At 31.9% G+C, this 20,755-nt stretch overlaps 3 protein-coding genes across 4 annotated transcripts in view; all 3 read right to left on the minus strand.

The window, feature by feature from the left end:
- Positions 1-66: 66 nt before the first annotated feature.
- On the minus strand, positions 67-5,015 carry LOC111505840 (store-operated calcium entry regulator STIMATE). 2 transcript variants are annotated; one of them, XM_023160718.2, is made up of 6 exons: positions 4,707-5,015; positions 4,510-4,654; positions 3,497-3,618; positions 2,989-3,185; positions 1,871-2,107; positions 67-1,212 (listed from the first exon to the last, which is right to left on the minus strand). In XM_023160718.2, the coding sequence occupies exons 1-5, from the start codon at positions 4,807-4,809 to the stop codon at positions 1,883-1,885; spliced, it is 792 nt and encodes a 263-aa protein (XP_023016486.1). In that variant the 5' UTR covers positions 4,810-5,015; the 3' UTR covers positions 67-1,212; positions 1,871-1,882. The 2 variants fall into 2 exon arrangements, with proteins under 2 accessions (XP_023016486.1, XP_023016485.1); XM_023160717.2 differs by having other exon boundaries at positions 67-1,507; positions 4,707-5,014.
- Positions 5,016-6,047: 1,032 nt separating this feature from the next.
- Positions 6,048-15,196, minus strand: LOC111505838 (XK-related protein 4). The gene is made up of 3 exons (XM_023160713.2): positions 14,265-15,196; positions 14,005-14,160; positions 6,048-11,936 (listed from the first exon to the last, which is right to left on the minus strand). Exons 1-3 carry the CDS (start codon positions 14,854-14,856, stop codon positions 11,482-11,484), a joined length of 1,203 nt encoding a protein of 400 aa, XP_023016481.1. The 5' UTR covers positions 14,857-15,196; the 3' UTR covers positions 6,048-11,481.
- A 418-nt stretch (positions 15,197-15,614) lies between these two features.
- The window catches only part of LOC111505842 (zinc finger SWIM domain-containing protein 5), a 106,314-nt gene continuing 101,173 nt past the window's right edge, over positions 15,615-20,755 (minus strand). The window contains 5 exon segments of the mRNA XM_023160722.2: positions 15,615-18,693; positions 18,695-18,783; positions 18,786-18,894; positions 19,669-19,887; positions 20,198-20,628. Of these exon segments, the coding sequence (XP_023016490.2) occupies positions 18,382-18,693; positions 18,695-18,783; positions 18,786-18,894; positions 19,669-19,887; positions 20,198-20,628 (1,160 nt within the window). The 3' untranslated portion in view covers positions 15,615-18,381.

The raw sequence follows: 20,755 nt of genomic DNA on the forward strand, positions 1-20,755 counted from the left end.
AACGGAAGGATAAAGGAAAATAGTTTTGGAGAAGCAAAGGATGCGTAGAGAAGAAATGAAATGCCATAATATTCAAAATATAATATTGGTAACTTGTAAATTACTATAAAAATCATATAATCACAATTATCCTTTTTTGTATAATATGATTAGCATTTGACCAATAAGTATGTCTTGGTCTCAAAAGTGGTAACAATTTCCAACACACAAAAATAATAAATAATGAAAAATATATCTCGTTTGATTAGATTCTTATGGAAATATATATTTACACACCTAAATCTGGATAGAAAAGGTTTTTGGATGGAAAATCTACTGAATAACTGAGAAACACTTCCAAAGAGTCAAACTCTTTCTATTACTTTGAACAATTAAAAAAAAGAAAATATATTCCAGAAGTATTCTATATATGAATGAAAATATCATATATAAAAAATAATCAATGTTATTCTGTTTTTACAATTGAGGAATTTGTTTAAATTTGAAAGGAATTATTTTTAGGAGTTTAGCTTTTATAAATAATCTTTTTGGCACTCTACTTCTCCATCTATAAACAAAACATATTGAAATGATGGAGAAGTAGAAAGTCAAAAGGCTTTTTTCCCAGGAACGTTTTATTCCTTTCTAGCTAATCAGTTTGTTCAAACAGAAATAGAATTATTAAACTAAAACATTTTAAAACTAGCATTTTTAAGGAAATATTGCTTTACTTTCGACTTACAGGCCAAATTTTCTTCCATTTAATTGCTATCTATGCAATAAATAATTATATTCGTATATTTATATAAACCTAATTTAATATGAATATACACCATGTAGTATATATTCCAATGAACTGGAATTATTATGTTTCATTCAATTATCAACATTAAGCATAGTATTGATTTTGAGGATAATTATTATCAAGTTTTCAATAATCCGATATATGCCTACCCATATAATTATATACAAACACATTGAAATTAATTAATACATTCTCACTAATGTCTCAGCACCATCAATTTAACAAGTTAAAAAGCATTATCTAGTTTTAGATAATTGCATAATAATCTCAAAACAGCAAAAGTCCTTAAAATAATCTTAATATCTAATGTCTTTGGGACATTTCTTTGATATGTTTATAAAAAAATATACCTAAGGACCAGAATATTTTTTAACAAAATAAAGAATCATTGTAGCAGATGTTGAAACCCATCGAACAAGAGAAGGCCTCTGTAAAGGAATTATTACAAGTATTTATATATAAACCATATAAACCAAATTAATTTTTCACCATATCTATTCTTATTTCAACATTATCAAGAAGTTGAATATTTTGCCAATACAATTTTCGTTAAATGTAATAATCTCAGTTAGCAAAATTTAAATCACATCTTGCTTCAACAAAATGAAATAAATTGATTATATTACAATATTCTATTTACAGATTGTTCATAATCAACTAATCGATGTGTTATTACTGCGAAATTATAGAACCATTTGGAATGTGTAGGTCGAGATAATTGACCTGAAATAAAATTAAAATCTATTGAATAATAAACAATTTATATGAAAATTGTCAGTAGTGAATGTTTTCTCATATTTTTTTAAGTCAAAAGTCTAAATCTCTGTGTACTTCATTGGTATCTCTGGCTCCACCAGATATATATTTTATTTGAAAAATCACACTCTTCTGGCACTGCACAATGAATTTGTACAGTTACTGCCCTTTCATGTCACCTTTTTCAATTGAAAAAGTGTAAACGGAACTAAGCATACAAAAAACAGAGTGGTACAAAATCAAGTTCCACCTCTACAACAAATGTTTCATTTCATTCAGTAAATGACAGATATGTTGTGAAGAGGACATAAGTTTTGATTAAAAACTTACCGAATGGTCACATCAGGTCACTACTACCCTCTTTACAGATGTTTCCGGATCCAGCATCTCATCATCTTCAGAGAGCAATACATCACATTCTGAATCTTTCAATATATTATTCTTTTTCCTCAGAGAACGATACTTAACATGCACCTTCTGCAAAAGACTCTCCTCTGAGCTATCTCTTCTCATTTTCAAAGGATCTTTGTACATCAAGAAATTGTCAGTCACCCAAAACATTATCATCTGAAAGCAATTTCACTGTCACTATTAGTTTTACTCGGAAGGGTTCTTTCAAAGATAGATATAGCATTTTCACAAGGGAATCTAGCAGTACTCCTGACATAATTTATTTTAAAACACAAGTTGGACTGTTTGTGGTCCCTGGTTTCATCTAGTTCATCATTCTGGTTTATTTTTTGTATAATCCAAACAATATATACTTGTCACTTTTTCATTTGTCACAGAAAAATACAAAAATCTTTAGTTCCATTAGATTTTATCTTGATACAAATTCATTGTAGACTCCAGAGAATGTAATTTAAAAACACACAAACATACTTCATTGCTTATCTTTATTCTATAAAGAGACTCCGATAACTCACGATATACTGTTTCTCAGAGTAAGGATATAACCTGATAACTAGAGGGTTAGGTTGGGTTCTTACGAAATTGAATATAAAGACTGCGATGCAAAATATTATGGACAGACAAAAAGATCAATTAAAATAAGATATAAGGAACACTCAGGACACCTAAAATATGGAAGACTTGAAAAATCAGCAGTTGTCCATCATATTTTGCAACAAAACCATTCCATAGACTTCAGTTCATTAAGATTAGTTAAAGTTAATAAAAACAGACATTTAGATGCCTATAAGAGTGTGGAAATAAGTAAACATAATAATATTATGAATAACGACGGTTATTGCTAAAATAATATTTTATTAAAATCTAAAGAAATGAACTTGAAAGAATTTCAATTTTCAATTATGGAATATCATTGACTTCAGGTCGATTAACAAGATATTTATTTTTTGTGATTTTCAATTTCACCAAATATATTGATAAATTTATTAAAACAAATAAATTCCTGATATGAATGGGAATTTAGACCTAATACTCACATTTACAAAGAATGGAATGATGAGCATCACAAATGCAACTTCAACTCTGGGATTTGGTATGGGGGACAAAATGAATTTCTTCACATTCTCCCAAAAGTCTAACTGCATGAATAATGTTATCGAAATTTTCACAATAATCATCAAACATACATATAGACAACACTGAGTCATCCAGGCATTGGCAGAAGGTGGTTTTCCTGAAAAAATTGATAACATTTATGGCCATACATACCAAAATTGGTAAAAATATAAATAATAATAATATTTATTCGTTCTTTAGGATCATACATGACGACAGAACAAGTCAATAATAAAATCTAAACAAAATATAGATGTGAAAAAAAGATAAAACAGTTAAGTGAAATAATTAATTTAAATTGTGATTAAAATCATGTATCAAATGAAAAATTCAATTTAAAAATAAACAAAGAGATTAATATACGACGCTTACATTCAATCACAAATGTGATATCAATAAACACGTTGGCGAGACGGTAGCTAGACTTACCGTATTCTCCAAAGTTGATATATTCCCATCTTTTAACCCTTGCCAGGTATTGACTCAATCTTATTCCGATGAAGAGTATCAGAAGTCCCAGAGATGAATCTAATAGAAAGTTAATCAAATACCTGAAACAAAAATCTTGCTCGAGTACAAAAAAATAATTGATCATTGACAATGACATGCGGATATTACTGCTTCAATTATCAAAACCAGATATGAAAAAATTATCTCTGCAAAGCAAGCCTCTGAAATTTTATTCGCCTCTTCTTCGAAAAAAAATTCAGGATCATTTAGTGATCCATTAATCAAATTTTTACTAATATTTCAATTATTTTCGATAATGTTGATAACAAAAAAAAATGGGTCTAGAATTGGAATGAATCGCAATATCATCACCTTCATATAGAGGAATGAGTAGTGCCATTTTTAAAAATAGTAGAAGTATACCTGTAAAATAGGTCCAGTTCATTAATTTAACTGACGTGAGTAAGGCAGAGTCAGGTAGACTTTCATATTTTCTCTTTGTCTTTAATAATTTTTTCTTCTTGCCTTCAAGATGAAAGTGCATTCTCTCTATAATTTTGTTTGCATCTAGAAACTCTGGTTCTTTTAAGGATTCACTTTTGTGTTTAAAAAAAATCTTTCACCTATTATCAATTTATGTCATTCAAGTACCACTGTGAGATTTTCACTAAAATAGAAAGAGTTCAACTGTTCACACCAGGAATATTGTATGCATCTTGTGTGACTCTACACTGGCACTTCTAATAAGTTACTATGGCAACACAATATTTTGTTATGCACTTAACCAGCCCAGGCCAACTAGATATCAATACATCCTTATAGTTACTACTATCAATAATTTCTACAACAACTAACAATACTCAGAATATTAATTAGCAATGTGTTTTCTATTTTTCTAATCACATGATCATGCTCTGCTTACTCGCCATAAGTAAGCTTACGAATGGAACCTATTAAATCTAACAGATTATATATTATTCTTAGACACTTACCAGGTACATGGATCTCCCTTATACTGTCCAGCGAGCCAAACATTCGCTAAGTGAATAGCCATGGAACCCATTCCCTGCTTGGAAGTATCATAAAACCAAATAAGCCATGACCGTCTTTCAGCTTTCGGTTCGCAAAATCTTTTAGCTGTAAAGAGAATAATTATCATCAAGAACAAATGTAAGTACAAAAAAACCACCTATGAGACAAGTAAATGCTAAACAAGCAAGAAGAACTTGAAGAAACCATCCAAACATATCTGTCAGAGCATCTTTTGAACAATGAAGACCTCCCATATTCATATCAATACACTCCTTGCATGTATTATACTACTGTTCTTGACTTCCGTTCTATTATCATTTTATTAAACACTGGGTGTTTTGTTTATCATCAGAAGTTCAGGTGTATCACTTCAGCTACGAAAATTCTCAAAATATGAAAATTATTACATTATATAGAATTTTGTTTTCATTTCTCTTCTTCTTTTTTTTGGTCCTTTTGACAAACTTCCATGACAAATGACAAACGACAACCGGCTTTTCATGATTCTATTATTAAGAAGCTACGGACGTACCGTCACTTTCCATTTGATACCTTATGGTCTAAATTAAAGAAAAAGAGGACGTGAAGATGGAGTAATATATGGACTTAAAGTTCGTTATATACGAATCCTCCCTGACTGACCTGAAAAATATTTAACAAATGAACGTCAAAAGTAGCGCTTGCATTCTAAATTTTTTGAGATCGTTTTTTGCGAATGTCAGGTATAATATGGTTGCAATTCAGCTGCGTTTTTTTGCTAAGATTCTGATTCTGGAATGACTATTCTCTATTCTAGAATTGAAGATTATTTATAGAATTGCTTGAATTGAAAAATAACTTTTGTTCACACAGGTTCTTATGGACTGGTTCTTATACATATAAATATTAATACATAGACATATAGGCAAGTACTTGAATTCAACAGAATATTTCTGATAGATTGCTTCAAGAATATATGTGTGCTAACTTTTCGAATGAGCCGATAATACTTTTTTCTGATTGATTCGGCCGTTACTTGATGAAGATCAATAGAAATTTCATAATAAGTTCATAAAATAACAATAGTTAATCATCGGACTCCGCATTGGGTTTAAAAACACATAGTTTGATAGATTTGTAACTCTGAACTCGACAAAGTATAAGAATAATATATCTTTGGTTTGAATAGATTACCCCAAGTTGATCATTTTGTAAATCTGAATCGTTACATGTCATCGAACTCATTGATAGAATAGCCACTTCGATATTATTTAAAAGTCAGTAGCTGCATTTTTGCTACTATTTCAATCCTGATAAAGAATATTACCATCTTTTCATGTTAAAAACGCGAAATAAAATAATATTTGTTGAAATAATTCTCAAAATTGTTTATACTGATACCGCTATCCTTAGCGTTTTTATTTTTCAATAGTAGGTTAGTATTTTTAGTAATTCTACCAATTCCAGATGAACACCAAAAAACATCAATCACGAAACAAACAAGACTGAAAAGAAAACAACAGGTATACAATGGTTTATTTTCCTAAATATATATATAAATAAATATTTCAAAATATACATATAAATTTGATAAATTCCCCTAAAATATAAAATAATGTGTAGGTCGCTTACAATATGATAGATTCATAAAGTAGAATCCAGTGGAGAACAGTCAAGTTCCACAAAGGGTTCAGTATTCATTTGGTAAAAGACTAAGATAAAAATATATAACTGCTCTTTTAAAGTTATGAACACTTTTATTGAATTTTTAAACATGGTCTATTACCAAGGCACTGTTCATTCTTGGCCTATATTCAGAAGATGTTTGATCCATCCTGTACTACACAATGAATCACATAATTGCTAATTCTCTTGATGAATTTCCTAATGGCTCCTACCGGTAAAGAAAACCAAGCTTTCACTGGGAAAAACTAATTTACAGAGAAACTTAATGTAACAACATTATAATTTCTGTGTGGTAAACAATGTATATTTCACAAAAAATACGACTTGTAATGCCATAAACATTGACAAATTCAGGACTAGAAAACACATCATGATATTATTTCGATAGAATGATGGCAAGAAATTCAGATTGTTTAACTTGTTCAACTCATCACAAAGTACGATATTCTGAAAACTAACAGAGAAATAAAAATCATTTCTTAACGTGATCAAATCAACTTTTATCCATATTATTGAATTAAAATGAAAAGTGGTGAAAATAAATAGTTTTTGAAATAAGATACATACAAGAAAATAAAACTTGTTAATTTTTTGTTAAATGTTTTTATGAGAATATCGTTATTTTTTAAAAGCAGACTTTCCGTTCGCAAGCTACAGTAGACATGAGGCAACAAACACAAAGGTTTATTCCATCAGTGCTGAGCTTTGCTTTGTTACTATCACTCGAGTTTATTGACATAATCCGTGTATTATAATATCTACTGCAGTTGTAGAAACACCAGACATATAAAATTGCATACCACAGATGAACTCGAAAAAGTTTTGCCACGATTACTTCTAATCGTGAATGTATAATATATTGTTGTTATGGTATTAGTAGTTATAAAAATGTTTTTATAATTGTAACGTCTTTTGTGAAATTCTTTCATATCCAATTTTATTATCCTACTCATTTATATAAAATAACATTTCTATAAAAATTGTTATTCTTTATAAAAAGCGATTTCTAATAAAAGTTTTTTCCTGGTAATGCAACATTTATTTATTTTTTTTTTGTTAGATGTCGAGGCTTTTTCATTAAAATCATAATTATTTATGTAACATGATTTTCCACAATATACTTGACATTTTTTTTGTGTTTCAAAAATACATTCACATATATTGAAGTGTATCTTTTTAATTTAGGAACCGAAGACCTGCAGATGGGTTGGTTTATAATTTATTATTGTCAATTATCAATTCAAATTCTCTGTTAGTTCAGAAGTTACACAACAAAACATAAAATCAATTCTTCTCAATCAACTAGATACAGGATAGTTCTTTCCTAAAAAAAAAAAGAAAAATATTACAGACTCGGTTTTTCAACTATTCTCCTATTCCATATATTTCAGCAAACAAACCGGTTTTTTTAAGTTCGTAAAGTTAGGAAACATATATCACTGGAGATAGTTTTTGGATTATCTCAAGTGGATTGACGAATTTCCAATGAATATCATTACAATAGACAAAGACTAAAAAACTACCACTGACACAGAATTCTCAAATAAATCCTCTACTATAAATAGAAATTACACTAAATATCACATTGAAATTATTGATTCTAACGGTTACATCACTGAAAATTGGCTACTTCCTCATTTCTTCTCGTGGAAAAATCAACCAACAACAATGAAAATTCATAAAACAATAAATGGATACTCCAGTGACAGGCATCCAACATGAAAACAACTAGTTCCCCATCTATTACTTACAAATTGAATTCTCATAACAGGTTTCAATCCAAGGTGCAATTACAACTGTACATTTTCAGTGATGCACATATTAAATACAGGGTGATTTGTTGTTGCAAAAAGATTTATGTACATCTAAATACAGTTAATACAAAAAATTACATGATTCAGAATATACTGGCATCAAAGAAATTAATTTACAAAGAACTGTTCCAAATGTAACTTTGAAAAAATCATGAAACTCGACTACTTTACAAGACATATCTCAGGATCTCTCAAAATTTCAATCTCTAATAAATAATTTGCTAACTCGAGGAATATATTGACTTTCCTTTGGACAATAAATCACCATGTATGTTGGAAAGACAGAACTTCATTGCAAGAGATTTCATCAACCAGCAAGACATTTCGAACTGGAGAACATTTACATTAATATTTCAAAGATGTTGGAATACACATCTTCATTAATATTATTTCTAATTATTATTTTTAGATGAAAACCAAAACAATAAAATTAGAAAATTCCAATATTTGAGAGGACGTGTGGGCACCAAATCTGTTTCTCAAACTCTAATTTTTACATTGGATGAAAAATAGAGTTTCCAGAAGTCGCTACCTCCAATCCATTACAATGAAGGTGCCGTCTTTCACAAATTTTCTATAAATTAAAATAAATAATATATTCACAAATTTCATCTAGCAATTTCTTACACAAACCCTATACAGTCCTGAAGTTTGCACGAAATTAATAATTTGTGGTTATGTAGTGCTTAGGTGAAAGTTTATTAATGTTTTTGACATTTGAAATGACTTCTTTCTCTATTTTCAGTCATACATGTATTTATTGACTCGTCTGATGAGTTTTATACTACCTCTGTATAAAGCTTCACTGATGAATAATTCTATATATCTACATAACTATAATCAGTTTTTTAGATGTATTTTATTTAAGTTTCAATAATAAATATTTCAGTTCTCAATTTTTCAGAAAATATATAATGGAATTGGCCGATACTTGATGAAAATCCATAACTAACGTATTAAAAAACACATTATTGTGAGATTTTCACTAAACAGTTTTATAAAAACAAAACGAAACGTGTTGCCTTTTTGTAAAACTGTTTAGTGAAAATCTCACAATAAAGTGTTTTTGAATACGTTTTTCATGAAACGTTGGCGATTCTCAAGGTACATTTTCATGCTTAAAAAATTTTATCAATAAAAATTTTGTTCCTAGCCACTGATTAGAAGAAAATGAGAAATTAACAGCAAAATATATAATTCATATACATTCTTGATGTCAACATAGATTCAAAACACGTTGACCATGATACCTCTAAACTAGACAAGAAAAATGTGTGATAATCTGGAATTTATTAAAACTGCAATAGTAGGACAATAGTTGACAAAATGTCTTTCATGAGAGATGAATAATTATATCTACTGAAGGAAACACACCTAAAAAGTAACATCAGTAGAAAATTTGCATCAAAGAATTGTCTACGTCTACTGCCAAAGGAAATGCTTTGAAATGGAAAGAATATTTATTATTGTATGGATACTGGTGGTTATCAGTTCTAACATTTCAATTAACTAATTAGTAAGTGAGGAGCTAAGCTTGAATTGCTCAGTAAAATGTAATTTTTTGCAAAACTATTGGGCAGAATTTGGATATTTAAAGACTACTGAAAAAACAATTTTCAAAATGAAATTTGTTTACATTCAATTGCTTGAAGGGGAGGAGTATGTGCAATCACAAACACTAAAAAATCATCACCTTTGATGAACATTTTTGGCTACTTGTGGTTTTCTCAAATGTTCATGAAAATTTCTAAAACTGCCGATTCATTATCGAATGACCACCCTGCAACTAAATAGGAAAGGAAAGCTTCAAGAGAGCAAACTTTATCTTATAAAATAACTGTAGCCTTAATGAGAATTCAAAACAAATTTTGACAAGATAAATAGCAATCTGTGAAAGGATTTCGAAAAATATAAGTATATCACAGATATCAACCAGACCTCCTGATAGTAGAATTTCAATCATTATTCCATGATATCTTTGATTCATTTATGCAAATCTCTTATAGATTGCCATTCAAAGTTATCTTGTATCTTTCTACACTTTTATCAGCTTTCTGTATTTACATGAATAACATTTTTTTTATTATATGAAAAACAAAGGAAGTTCCAATTAAAAAAAAAACACAAATAATAATTCTTTTCATATCATAATAAATAACACATTAATAAAGTTTTTTCACATCATATTATTTAGAATAAGAATCTCTTAACATAAATTCCAATTTTCTTTTCTAGCGTGGTATATTAGAAGCATTTCTTAAAGATATTGATCAAAGTAGCAAGTATCAAGCTGAAACTCATATTTTGTAATATCAATATTTAATTACCAATGTAGATATGAAATGTACGGCATTGAGATTCAAGGATTTCTTTTTCAAAAAACTTCTAACTATCTCTCCAACATACAAAAATGTAGAATTTTCATGTGGTTAATGCTTGTGAACATATGTTTTGCTAGGTTTGAATTATGAAATAAATTGTGTGTGTGGTTTGATAGATCCTCAATATATTTTTGCTGTTGAAAATGTATGATTTCTTTCTGCCACTTATAGAGTACCTGAAAGGAAGGGGTGCAATTTTCATGGTTATGTAAAACAAAATGTTTATTTTGAATAATATTCAAAGACATTTAGTGAAGAATGAAGACTATTCCTAATTGCTGATAGACATTTGAAGGTTTTCTTTCCTGGCTTTGATGTTATATAATTACGACTTCGTGACGTCAAGACAATTTTTTCAAAAAAAAATCAAGTAGCTCAAGACAGAGATTTTTGAAGAAAAATATGGAAACACATAAATTGGACTCTATAGATAACACAGTTCTTGTAAAAGTGTTGGTGTTGATGCAAAGACATTTATTACACTGTATGAATACAATATAAGAAAGATTAGATTTATTGCAGTATTTAAGATCAATTTATTCTAGAAAAAATTTGTAATGAATGTGTAACACGTGAAAACAAATATTTTCTCAACATTTGTTAAGAATATAACATGACTGAATTATTAGTTTCCAGTATTTTTTATAGGATGTAATATTGTAAATTGTTTCTCTTTCATTAATCACACAATCCAACCTGAAAAACTATATCGGTTGTGTTTTATTCTGTATATGAACCTTTTTTAATTAAAAAATACATAATTAAACTGGAAAGTGAAATTTCCGAATAACTTTATACCAATACCCTCTAAAACGTTAAAACGTCTCTAGTGCATTGTATTTTGAACTCAAAATTTTGATTTTTTTCCAACATTAAACAAATAATTGAAATTGAAAATTCAAAATATAACCCTTAGTTCCTTCTCTTGAGGCTAAAAGCCATCAATATTGAAGAGATATCATATAAACTTGAACCGTGCAAAACTTCAGAACCATAATCAACCATCGCAATCAAACAAGCAGACTCACATAGTGCCGACCTAAAGAGAAATCCAGCGTAAGCTCCTCTTCTGCTAGCTGGCCGCCGGCACGGAAGACTGCTGCCTGCTGTAGCCCGTGCTCGGATGGAACACCTTGTAGTAGAGCATCATGAACATGATCCCGAGTAGGAATGGGATCACGTTCAGGAATACAATGGGCAGGTAGTAGACCATCTGCTTGAGTGCGTCGTCTGCAGTGACGATCCAAATCGCGTTCGCGACGGTGTTCTCCACGAAGAGGATGCTGTAGAAGATGAGGTACTTACAACAGGTGGGCCCCTCGACGAGGATAACGTGCGTGAAGAGGTAGACCGCGCCCAGTATGCAATAGAAGAGGAAGTCGTAGAGGCTGTTGTGGTCGCAGAAGTTGTTCTTGGCGCTGGTGCACGCCAGCCAGATCGTCATCACGAACCAGTGCCCGATCAGGACGAGAATCGTCTCCGTGGGGAATTTAGCGGCGATCACGCTGATGCACAGGATGCGCGACACTGAAACGAAGGCGTTAATTTGAATCTCCTTGACACTACAAAAACAGAATTACAGAAATTTCTGTTACATTACCCCAAAAATATTCCAAATGTTAAAAATTACGATTTTACCTTCAAGTAATTCAAGGATAAGATTTTGAACATTTGATCAAATATACAATAAGAAATATATTGAAGAAGAAAGCAATACAAGTCATGAAATATTGAAACAACAACAAAAATTAATTGGCGCTCCGGGGGGGCGACTTCATTGATTCCAGTGGCGCATTTGCTTTTTCAGCTGCAAGAAAACCCGGAAAAACCTGCAGCACCACATCAAATTATTTTTCGTATGTAAGATGAATAATAACGAGATTTTAAAAGAAATGCTATGCCCTTGAAATTCACACTCATCTATGGCAAAAGATGTTACTGATTTATTTTTCTTTCCAAGAAAAATTCATTTCAAAAAACCTGAAATAGGGTGGCGAAGTTACGAAATTCCTAGTCCTAAATTTGAACATCAATAATTTCACAACCGATTATTTCAAATGAATGAAACTCATTGTATAGAAAATTGAAATACTTTTCATTTCTCATATGAAATGTCACGAGACTCCTCCTTCCATTTGTAATTAAAAGGTTGATGGGGCCACGTGACGTCACACTGTTGACTATTTTATCAAAAAGTAATAAAAACTATTAATTTTCATACAAGTTTTGTCACACTCCGATATCTTGCCTTGTTTGAACGTTATATATATATATATATATATATATATATATATATTATATATATATATGTATGTAGAATATGTATTTCATTCATGTTTTTCTAGCAATAGTGTGTACAGTTACAAACTTAAGGAATTTTCCTCGCATTACACAACTCCTTGAATTACTATGGTTTTACTATCAAAATATTATAAACAATTCATAATATTCTCCTCCGTTTCCTCACAGCACCATCAATATTGTTGATGAATTGATAAGGATACAAAGAAAACAAGGCTACTTAAGTTCAAGTTTGATAACCCCGCTAATTTATAACTATCAGGATTACTTATTTTATCAATGAGTTGTTTACAAACTCAAAGGATTACAAAGTCTATCCAATATCATGTCGAAAACCAAAGTTCAAATATCTGTCGATATCAACAGTTGTAGATGTCACTATACAATGCTGTTGTTTCTTTTATTTGTCGATTCCTCATTTTTTTTATATTTCAAAATGTATACTGCCATTTATCTTCCTTATTTTGATTGCAGGAAACATACAAACATTAATAAGATCTAACCAAATACATTTCCACAATTCCAAATATTCAATTTTTTGCAAACCAATATATTTAGGTACCTATTGAACTTGTTCGATTGATGACCTATTTATTTTGTAGAAATTCATATTCAATATAGGATAAAAAAAACTTTGGTCTGATTTCTACTAAGAATTTTTTTTTGCTTCGGTTTGTTAAACCTATATCAATTATTAAACAAATGGGGTTAATGTTATCTTTTATCTCTGATGACAATAGTTTTAATTATCATCACAAAGAAGGTCAAAGTACGTCATATGCTTAACATTAAAGCAAATTCTATAAATATAAGGTTATCAATGTCAAATTTTATAGCAATATACTTGTTGTTTTAGGAAGTCAACTTACAAAAGCATTCCTTCAAAGGAAATTGTGAGCTATCTGAAATCTAAATTAGTATTATGAAATTTTTGTGTAATTTCACATAAATAAAGACACATTTTTGTTATACAAATTAAAAATGTGGGTATTCAAGTTGGCTAGTATGAACTTCGACTTAAAAAGAGATATAATTTTCAGGTTCATCAAATCATTTATTAGATTCAACCTAAAACAATCTTACAATTAATATTGTAATATTCTCGATTTTCAATGACTAACGAACTTTTTCAACATGTAAAATGATTAACTAGATTTGTCTAAAAAGCCAAAATATTATAGATTATATTTATTCATGCGCTGTTGCCGGAAAACACACATCTGTTTAAACAGTGCTATGTTAAAGTAACAAATTAAAAAAAAATACTTTCAAGTTGACCAATTCGTGGACTAACCTGTAACCAAAAAATGCCACATGAACTGTACTATGGTCCCAGCCCAGGATATATTGTGTTTTGTTTTCAAGGCCACCCTTAGCAGTCTCTGGTATGACGCCATCGCCCAAGCCATACTCACGAAAGAACTGCCGATGGATAGCAGCTGATGGATCACTGAAAGTTTAAGAGAAGAGGTTGTTTCCATTGTTCAGTCGCTATGTGTTTTGTGAAAAATAAATAACTACATACCACTGCCATAATTTCAAACACAGACTTACATGTAAAAGTGTCATTATACATGTCTTTGCCGTGATTGTAAAATATAATCCCCAACTGCAGAATCAATTGGGGGGCAGCTTCCAAAAAACACTCCAGAACCCTCAGCAGAGCCACGTCTGAATCTTCCTTCACCATCAACTCGTAATACTTCCTCTGGTTCTCTACGTCTTTGTTCTTCTCGGCTTTCTTTGACTTGATAGCGTACTGCAATGCATCAAAATACCTCAAAATCGGAGCAAGTTGGAACAGTAGGACTATTATACAACACAGTTTTCTCTTGGTGAACCTTTTGGTTAGGGTGGTACTTCTGTTCAAGTTATCCGTGTCCAACACGTACATCCTCAGACTAAACACAGTGCTTATGAGAGCGGGAATCATGATAAAGGCAAGAGTGGTAACGAAATAATTCGTTTGAGTAGCAGCGTAATATCTGTAGGCCACATTACAGTCGAAAAACACATCAGCCGTGTGGCTGACTATGGAGAAGATGAATCCAGCTATATCCAGATTGGTAGCCCTATCTTTTGAAGGTATTCGATCGACTTCGTCCCTTTCTGAGTCACACATTTTGGTTTGATATAATATGGTCATATTTGGCTAGAATGTGTTGTGTAAAAAAAACTGTTGGCACTGTTGGAATTTCACGTAACTATCAGATTCATTTCTGTTATATACTCTTCAAGATGGAAACTGTCTCTTGTATGTTTGGCACTACTTCTCATTTATAAGTTTTATTAAAAATAAAACATCGGGAAAACTCTTCCACGAACATTGATACACTTTCAAAACATCACATCATCGGTTATTCTACAAAATGGAGTTATGAATCGTGTAATGAATCATCTGAGGATTCACAGGAAGAATGAAAGAAATGAATAATGTATCAAAGTATATAAAAATAAACTTTTGTTACGGCTGACAGCAGCTGTCAAAATACGAATGTTCAAATTTCCACGTCTGCCAATGCCATTACTTACTCATGGCCGACAAATTAGCAGAATCAAATTTCCCATGTTTGACGTAAAGCACAGAACACTATGTTCAAGTAGGCGACAAATAGAAGTCTAGTTTTCAAGCTTTCAAAATCCATATTTGGGGATTAATTGAGGTAGCAAATTTCCTATCTATCATTTAAAATAACTAAATATAATGAGCCTCGTTTAAATTTTCATGTTCTCCGATTTTAATTGAAAATGGCAATTATTAAATGAGAAAATTAATGTAAATTTTCGCAATTATAGGAAAGTGAATGTTCATATAAGAATAGCACTTTTTGACAAAGGAAATGTAAATATTCACTTATTTTCGTTACAATCCCTAACTTCAGTTTGAAATAAAAATGACAAGAATGAATTACAAATATTTTTATTTATATCATAAAAATAATCATAAATTATCAATACACAGACAGATTGAATCGCATCATTCAACAAATAATGAACTAATTGTTTTTGGCATATGTACACTTTTCCTAAGTATTATACACTAAACACAACACAACAACAAATGTAATATAAAATTAGTTTCAATAGAATGGAATGTTGCCAAATATGTACAATCCCTAATTATTTATTTTCAATGTTCTAAAGAAATTTCGTGGCACCAGACTCTGTAACTGAATTTGCTAAAATAATAGTAATCACAGACAAATATTATAAATCAACGAAAAATAAAACAAATGTCACTGGCGGTAGATTTAAACATACCGATATATATTTGTAAATATATATAGTTTCTCAAATGTATTGCCCTTGTTCTGGAAAACACTCAAATTTTGATTATTGACGTTCGCTAAATATTAATATTGCATAATTTCTAATGCAGCTCGATTTGATTTGGAAAAACTTCTTCCCCAGTACAGAGCGTCTCGACAATTCTGAGACACTTTGCATACTATCAGTCGCTTTGTAGTGCTCAATCAATAGATCGCCGGAAAGACCGTTTCGTGGCATATAAATTGATCGTAAGATTTCAAAAAAGAATCCAGCGCCATCTATTGACCGTTTGCTACATGGTCGGAGTCCCAACCACAACAATAATGCGGAGCCTCGACTTTCTTCCTTCGTGAGTAGCTTCAGAGGTAGCTTCTATGTTTTGGAATGAACCGGCATTCCGCGTCAAATATGACACTTTTTTGAATAATAATTTGTACTTATCGATATATTGTATGTAATATAACAGGAAGCATTTACCCTGCGACAGAGAAAAGCACAAGTTGGAATAAAGGGTCGGTAAGTGCTTTTCCAGGTCGGCTCGTAAGTATATTTACATAAATACTATACAATTAACAATCTTTGGTTAAAAAACAAAACAATAAAAATACAAAAATGAACCAACAAAATCCATCACTTAAAGTAGATAAGACAACAACACATCCTCAAGTATTGCATATAACTAAATTAGAAAAACTCTTTTACCAAAAAAGTTGAAGAGAAATTGTGTCCTGGGAATTAGTTTGGCGAGAAGAATGGTTGATATAAAGAGAGGCACAAAACAAGGAAACAAGTGAGATATTGATCAAAAGACAGGATCATATTTGAAAAGTGGAGGGTCGTGAAAACTTTAAATTTTTATCAAAAACTGTATCGTCATATTTTGATATCATTCTGGAAATTGAAAACACTAACATTGATTGCCCTTTTGAAAGTTTTGTAAATGTTTGAATTTTCACTTTGATCTGAATAACTTCCTTTTCCAATTAACCCGACTTTCCACTAATTTCCAAGTCTTCCTTCTTGTATTTCTTTCGAGGACATGTCGTTCCCTTTTGAAACCTTACGAAATACCTCGCTCAAGGATAAAATAATACTTAAACAAATTGTCATCGTCGACATGAGATCTAATACAATTCTCAAAAACTTCCTCCTATCTAAGACTTACTCTAAATAATTACAAAATATACATACACAAAGTGTTACGAACCTCTCTTTCTGTATGAAAGTTCAAGAATTGCATCAAAACGTTAAAAATCAGTCTGGTAAGGAAAACAATAAATAGTATTTAGTACACGTGACACCGACAGACACCGTCTTTGTCAGGTCACTTTTTGTCCTTTTCGAGTTAAGCCGCAGGTCGTCTCAAATGACATTTTTTACTTTATCTTTTCTATCCAAATAAATGTTTCCTCTGTCACAACACTCATTGGAGAAACACGAAAAGGGTGCAGATTGTTTTTAATTCAGGTGTAAATCATTTGTATTGTAATTATTAAATCATGTTAATCTCATGTTATATTACAGAGTTTTGTTTTCATGTGCTATTATTATTAATCAAAATCTATTTTCACTTCTTGAAGATTTCAAACAATTTTTGGATACTTCATTATTTATCAAAACATAAACATTTTTTATAAATTAATAACAAAACATTTTTATATCAATATTGTCGATTACGAACATTTTGAAAATGCTAAATATATTCTTGGAACATAATTACATTTGTAGTCTCATTTTTGTGTTTTCTCTTACATTTTTTCGATCTGCTTTTCTGTTCCTATCTTTTGCACCCAAATCACTTGCTTTTTTCGAAACTTTTCTGTGTCTTTTTGGTTATTATAGCTTTTTATCTATCGTTTTATTTTTTCTTCGCATCACTTTTTTCATATTCTATTTAGAATTTTCATATTTGCCCATTTCTCTCAATTACGTCATGTCACATATATTTTCAATAGCAGAATGATTGTATTTGCAGCAAAAATAAAACTTCAATTCGATTTGACAACTCAAAAATAAGAGGGTGTGTTTTATCAACTTTTTATATAATGATTTGATTCAAAGCTTCATTTATCTTATTGATTTAAATTGAAGCATTATGAATACTATGATTTGGGAAATGAAAAAAGTTTTTGTTTAAAGATGGAGAAGTAAAAAATCAAAAAGTTTTTCCCAAAAACTAATCTCTGCTAAAGATTCTTCTTTTTGGGACAGGACAGTTTTTTCCTAGTAAAACTACCAGAAGTTCCATAATAACAAAAAAGTTTTGCATTTTCAATATTTTACAACTCGCAGCAACACTCGAAAAGGGCAAAAAGCCCTCGTCAGGTCCCTCTCACCGTCTGCGAGCGAGGGGGGCGCACCAGCATCCCGGCTAGGTGCACCTCCTCCTGGTCGCCGCGTATCAGCCGAATCTTTCCTTGACAAGGAACATGAGCTTCTTCTTGCCTTTGTAGGCGACCTTCATGTTCTCGATCAGTTGCGAGAACTGGCCGTGTCCGTCGTGCGCCAGTACGAACGTGTCTCGCGCCTTCGTCAGGAAGTCGATGAAGTCTCCGTAGTGTCTCGGCGAGATGTGAGTGAGGCGCGAGTGCGTCGTGTTGATGTACGCCGCGACGGCCGCCTCGAGCAGCTGGCGCAAAGGAGGGCGGTCGTACGAGAGCGGCTTGACGCCCCCGGTAGCGCACCGAGCTCGGTGCGGGTGCGGCGCATGCTGCTTGTCCAGGCGGAGGGGGCGGCGGGTGCGGGCACGAGATTCCGGGCGCCGTCATGCTACACCGGCGCAAGATATCGGAGAGAACGGATTCGCCTGGACGTTCTTCACCAGCAAAGGGATCATATTGGACAGCTCCGTCTTGCCGAGGGAATGGCTCAAGGCGCATGCCCAGTGAATGTCATTTATCGCCGGATGGGTGTCCTGAAACAAAAACATATGACCTTCCATCAATAATTCATTCAAAAATATATCAACCATTTTTTTTCAACTATTCAACGAGTGGTGTTTCCCTATATAGTTGGGATTGGACTAACTATTCAACGAATTCTGAAAATTCCTATGATTTACAGTCCTATCAGATAATTCATTCTAGTCTAGTTTTAACGACCTGAAAAGAGGGAGTTATAATCAACTCAATTCGATTGTTCATTAAAAGTTGAGAATTTTTGTACTTTTGATTTCCATACATTATTCTGGAAATGAAGAATTTTGAATTCATGATTGATCACATGTGTCCTAAAAGGTGGTAAGTAGCACTTTTCTATTCAGGAAACTGTTTCTGTGTTCTTTTAAGCGTGTTTAAAATATGTTTCAGTTTGACCTATGTTAAACATCAACGTTGTTTTATTAACGTTATATTTAACCTTCATTTTTTTAAGAAATTATAAATCATCAAACTAAGTCGGCCGAAATCTGTTAATGGCCAATAATTTTTTCTTTTTCTCTTGGAACCGGGAGGGGAATTTTCATTATGACTTTACCATTATTAAGGTTATCAAAAGCTATAGATAAGTCTAAAAATATATCAATAGTCATATTCGCATTTTCATTTCCTCAACTGTAGTCATAGACTAGAGTTTCTGTGGATTTTAATACCTCTGTTGTGAGTGGTTCGGTAATTCATACCAAGTGCTCACATATAACTCATACATACATAGAGAGAAAAATAAAAATGAGTTGTATATAAACAATTACCTGATTGTAGGCGAGATGGACGTTTTTCATGGCAAGCATGGCTAACTTATAGGCCCTGGTGGGGTAGCCCCGGTGTTCCATGTATCGTGCGATCGTGAACAGCTGAGAAGAAGTCATGATGTGAGACGCCGCATCTACAACAATCTGGTAGGCCGTTTCGAAGGCCAATGCTTCGTTCTCGCACAATGTTAGGGCATTCAAGGCACAATTTGGGGGATCCTTTAAAATACATGGAATATTTTTCAAATACCGACAAATTAGAACAAAAGTAATTATTTAATTCATTAACAAAAAAATATAAGTAGGAAGCTCAGAAAACTAGATGAATCGCATGATAATAATTATGGAATATTCACAATTAATTTTGTTTTTCAAATTTGTTGTGAAAATTCTATAATTATTATCATGGACAGTGTTATTGATTTTCATCAAGAAACGAGTCAGAATATTCATAATATAAAGACAATATAGGTTAGAAAAAGAAAAGAAAGGAGCCTAACCTAACCAAAGAGAACAAATGGAATCTCACCTTAGTTGCACACTGCAAGGCCAGCGTCCTCGCGCAACTGGACAGTTCTTCCTGCTGGGCAAAGTTGAGGTTGAGTCTCATGATAGTGCTGTGATTCATGATCGTTGTCGCAACGGGCCCCGTCGCCTCAGTCGCCGTGAAGAACTGGTACCAGTTCTGCATTATGGACATGAGGGCGTCCACCCCTACTTCAGTGGCACACGTCACCAGCCACCTAACCATCTCCCTTCTCCTCCAGTTCAGCGAGGAAAGCGTCATTCTCATAACTTGTAACCCCAACTCAAAGGCTACGCTCAATAGTGTTGGGTGTCTGGGACCATTTTCTGGCGTTGCGAAACGAAAGGCATCCTGTGCCAGCTTGAACAAATGGGAAGAGCTGTGGATGTGCCTCTGCGATGACTCCAGGACAGTTCTCAATCTCATGACTTCACCTAAAAAGTATTTCTTCTTATCAAAATGTAATCAATTACTATTTTCATCAACTAGACAAGATATTTATTTAAACAGAAGCCCTGGAATTTAACACATTCGATCTTTTATATTATTTGAAGTACTTTC

Source organism: Leptinotarsa decemlineata, unplaced genomic scaffold (genome assembly GCF_025532065.1).
Source record: "Leptinotarsa decemlineata unplaced genomic scaffold, Ldec_3_MD MMD2_tig00026282_RagTag_RagTag, whole genome shotgun sequence".
Taxonomy (NCBI): Eukaryota; Metazoa; Arthropoda; class Insecta; order Coleoptera; family Chrysomelidae; genus Leptinotarsa; species Leptinotarsa decemlineata.

What these genes read in the sequence shown, in the direction of transcription:
- LOC111505838 (XM_023160713.2), bottom strand. Translation starts at nt 14,856, where the DNA reads ATGACCATATTATATCAAACCAAAATGTGTGACTCAGAAAGGGACGAA. An exon ending in GTATAATGACACTTTTACAT is followed by an intron (nt 14,161 to 14,264) that starts GTAAGTCTGTGT and finishes TTAAACTTTCAG; the next exon opens with TGATCCATCAGCTGCTATCC. An exon ending in GTGGCATTTTTTGGTTACAG is followed by an intron (nt 11,937 to 14,004) that starts GTTAGTCCACGA and finishes CCTTCGTTTCAG; the next exon opens with TGTCGCGCATCCTGTGCATC.
- LOC111505840 (XM_023160718.2), bottom strand. Translation starts at nt 4,809, where the DNA reads ATGAATATGGGAGGTCTTCATTGTTCAAAAGATGCTCTGACAGATATG. An exon ending in TATCAACTTTGGAGAATACG is followed by an intron (nt 3,186 to 3,496) that starts GTAAGTCTAGCT and finishes CAATTTTTTCAG; the next exon opens with GAAAACCACCTTCTGCCAAT. An exon ending in TCATTCCATTCTTTGTAAAT is followed by an intron (nt 2,108 to 2,988) that starts GTGAGTATTAGG and finishes AATTGCTTTCAG; the next exon opens with ATGATAATGTTTTGGGTGAC.